This window comes from Cyprinodon variegatus, unplaced genomic scaffold, assembly GCF_000732505.1.
Source record: "Cyprinodon variegatus isolate N-32 unplaced genomic scaffold, C_variegatus-1.0 Scaffold931, whole genome shotgun sequence".
Lineage (NCBI taxonomy): Eukaryota > Metazoa > Chordata > Actinopteri > Cyprinodontiformes > Cyprinodontidae > Cyprinodon > Cyprinodon variegatus.
In genome coordinates this window covers 123,007-126,287 of record NW_015151384.1, presented here as the reverse complement: position 1 = coordinate 126,287, position 3,281 = coordinate 123,007, and the positions used below count along the sequence as shown (strand labels likewise).

The window sequence follows — 3,281 nt, the reverse complement described above, 5'->3', positions numbered from 1 at the left end:
GTAGGGGCAGCTACAGCCGTGCTAACTATGTAGGGGCAGCGACAGCAGTTCTAACTATGTAGGGGCAGCGACAGCCGTGCTAACTATGTAGGGGCAGCGACAGCAGTGCTAACTATGTAGGGGCAGCGACAGCCGTGCTAACTATGTAGGGGCAGCGACAGCCGTGCTAACTATGTAGGGGCAGCGACAGCCGTGATAACTATGTAGCGGCAGCGACAGCCGTGCTAACTATGTAGCGGCAGCGACAGCCGTGCTAACTATGCATGATATGGAACCATCTAATGTCACTGCTGTCACTGTCACATGGAACCCCCTGCTGCCCCTGCCCCTACATAGTTAACACTGCTGTTGCTGCCCCTACATAGTGAGCACTGAAGCGACAGCAGTGCTCACTATGTAGGGGCAGTGATATCCATGCTAACTATGTAGGGGCAGTGACAGCAGGTGGTTCCATGTTACAGTGACAGCAGTGACAGCAGGTGGTTCCATACCATGCATAGTGCTTTAGATTAAAAGACTATATTAATTAGGATATGTATGCTTCCAAAAATAATAAATAATTCCATCATCTCCCTTCTTTTTTTTTTTTCAACTAGACTACTGACTGTGACGCCACTACCGGAAGATGTCAGCAGTGAAGTGTTACTATATTTGGGCGAAAATGGCCGCTCCCAGACTCAGTGATCATGACGATAATTATTGTTTTTATTTTTTTACTGATTAACGCTAAATTCATAAATTCAACATATTAATTTTAGTTATAATGACCCATTGATTATTCCTTGCTGACCGGACTTTTCCTTTAAATTATTTTACGTTTGGTCCAAAAATAAAAAGCTGGAGTTCTGCAGGAAACATATACCTTTGCAGGGAGAAGATGCAAACTCCTTAGAGACAGCTACTGGCTGGATCAAACCTGCTGTCCTTTCTCCCCCAAGTAGCTTTAGTTAAAAGAATGATGATAATAAAATGTAATATGAGGTAAAATGTTTACGTTTGACCTATATGTTTGGATTATTCTGGGTGTCATGGCACAAATGAAATCCAGACTCCATAAATGAATGATCTAATGATCAGAAACTACCTTTTTTTGTGTGGATGGATGCTGAGTGGAAAACAAGAATACTTACTGAAGAAAAAATGATGAAAATGCTGAATGAATGATGAAGACAAAGCTGGAACAACCCGTCATACAAAGATGATGACCTATAAAATAAAGACAGCGGTCTCAGTCATGCATTACTCTCATTACAGTCAGTCTGCAGACAACAGGCAGACAACCTTACAGTGACCCATCAGAATCAAACAGGCTTTAGGAGGATGGGAGCAGGGAGGTGCACAGATATAAACTAGAACACCTGCCCTTTTCACGCTGATCCAAAGGAGTGCCATAATGATGATGCCTTTTTTTTTAACAGTGTAGCTTTAGTGTGTGGCCCATTTCTGGATTTAAAAACTTATACAGAAAACGCTAACTTTTATACTTTTGCAGGACAAACCTACCTCTCTCGCCTCATCCCCCACCAAAACTGAATGTTTTGAGATGGTTCATTACTTCACAGACACTAATGTTTCATTATACTGTGTCAGGGTTTATACAGGAATGAGTAACTCTATAACTTAATATTTTTAATGCCCTTCAACAAGTACCCATGACTCATATATATATATATATATATATATATATATATATATGTGTGTGTGTGTGTGTGTGTGTGTGTGTGTGTGTGTGTGAAACAAGGCAAAACTCTTCATCATCTTTACTATAAACAGGCCCGATAACCTTGTGTTCAAGCCACTTTTGTTGAAATGTTCCTTTTCCCCATTCTCTAGCTTTTTCTCCACCTTGAGTTTCTTTTCCGAACATACGACTTTACCATGAACCGGAAGCTGTTCCGCACAAATAAGCGGGACCATTTTTATCGGACATAATATATCTGATGGAATTGTTTTCATTAGTGTTGCAGCACTGCCACTTTTTGGGCCAGATACCGATAACCGATACCTGGCTGTGCAGTATTGGCCAAGTACCACCTGTTGAAATTGATGTGTGTGTGTGTATATCTATGAAGAACTGCATACTGCTTGGATGTAAAATAATTGCCATCATGGCTTTGTCAAGCTGCTGCCTACCTTTGTGAAGCAGGAAACAGACTAATACAAAGTGAATCCAGTAGAACTTTTTATTGCCTACCTGGAACGGGTGACAATAGTTCAATAACCTTTTGGCTCTCTAAATGGTATTGGTGTCCTATTTGTTGGTACTCGATACTGATACCACCATTTTAGTGCTGGATCGGGGCCCTGCCCGATACTGGTATCGGTGCAACACTTGTTTTTATAAACTTTTAAATGCCAAGATAATCACATTCAATGAATGTAATGCCAATTAAGGCCTTAATTTAAAAAATAATTCAATGACTTTAATGACCTGCGGAAACCGAGTTTTTAACATTATCAATAGGCGTGTAAATCACACCCATCATGGCGATTCCATTCAGTATCAATTTTCCTGACCCAACGACTCAAGAATACATTATCTTTGTTTTCCTCCGCCATGTCTGCCTTGTCTATAGTTTCCATGTATTTTCACATGAAAGAATTGAGTGGGAAGAGGGTAGTGGTTTATAGAAGCGAGGTAGGAGGGCAAAATAGGTTTAGCGCCACCGCAGCACGGGAGTCCAAATGACGTCCAGGAGCAAATGGATGAAAATAGACCGGAGGAAAAAGAAAACTCTTGTGGACGTGTCGATGCTTTGGATCATCGGCTGTCGGATCGATGCATCGATACAAAACTATTATTATTATTTACACCCCTATTTATCAAAGATATTTATCAGACAGAATCTGGCTAATGATTTAAAATAGGCGATTAGGCACTGCTTTTTCCCTACTAGAGCACCTGCCCCCCAACATGTGTGTACACGGCAGTGGATGGGACAGTTTGGGTGGATCATCAGTGCAGCTCAACCACCCAAAACATCAAGGCCCCTGAAAGCGAAGCTCTGAGGAGCAGTTCGGTCCAAATTGAACCTTTAAGCTTCACTTGTTTAAAGTGATGACGGCCGGACCGAGCAGCCACTGTTTACTGTCTTGTTGTGTTGAGCTCTCTCTGTGTGAGATTAGGAAGACCCGATGGCCAGCAGCCTGGATTCCTGCCTCTGAGCTCACAATGTTTTAATCTCTGAGCGAAACGTCGATCTGAGCTGAGATGAGCAGAACCAGAACAGAACAGAATCAGAGCAGAACCAGAGCAGAACAGAATCAGAGCAGAACCAGAG

General features: G+C 42.0%; 1 protein-coding gene across 3 annotated transcripts in view; it reads right to left on the bottom strand.

Annotated features, from left to right (window-relative positions):
• bbx (bobby sox homolog (Drosophila)) overlaps window positions 1-3,281 on the bottom strand; it is a 36,868-nt gene that overhangs the window by 26,033 nt on the left and 7,554 nt on the right. For all 3 annotated transcript variants that reach the window (XM_015398367.1, XM_015398368.1, XM_015398369.1), the window contains exon 2: window positions 1,131-1,206. In XM_015398367.1, the coding sequence (XP_015253853.1) occupies window positions 1,131-1,192 (62 nt within the window). In that variant the 5' untranslated portion in view covers window positions 1,193-1,206. The remainder of the gene's footprint in view (window positions 1-1,130; window positions 1,207-3,281) is intronic.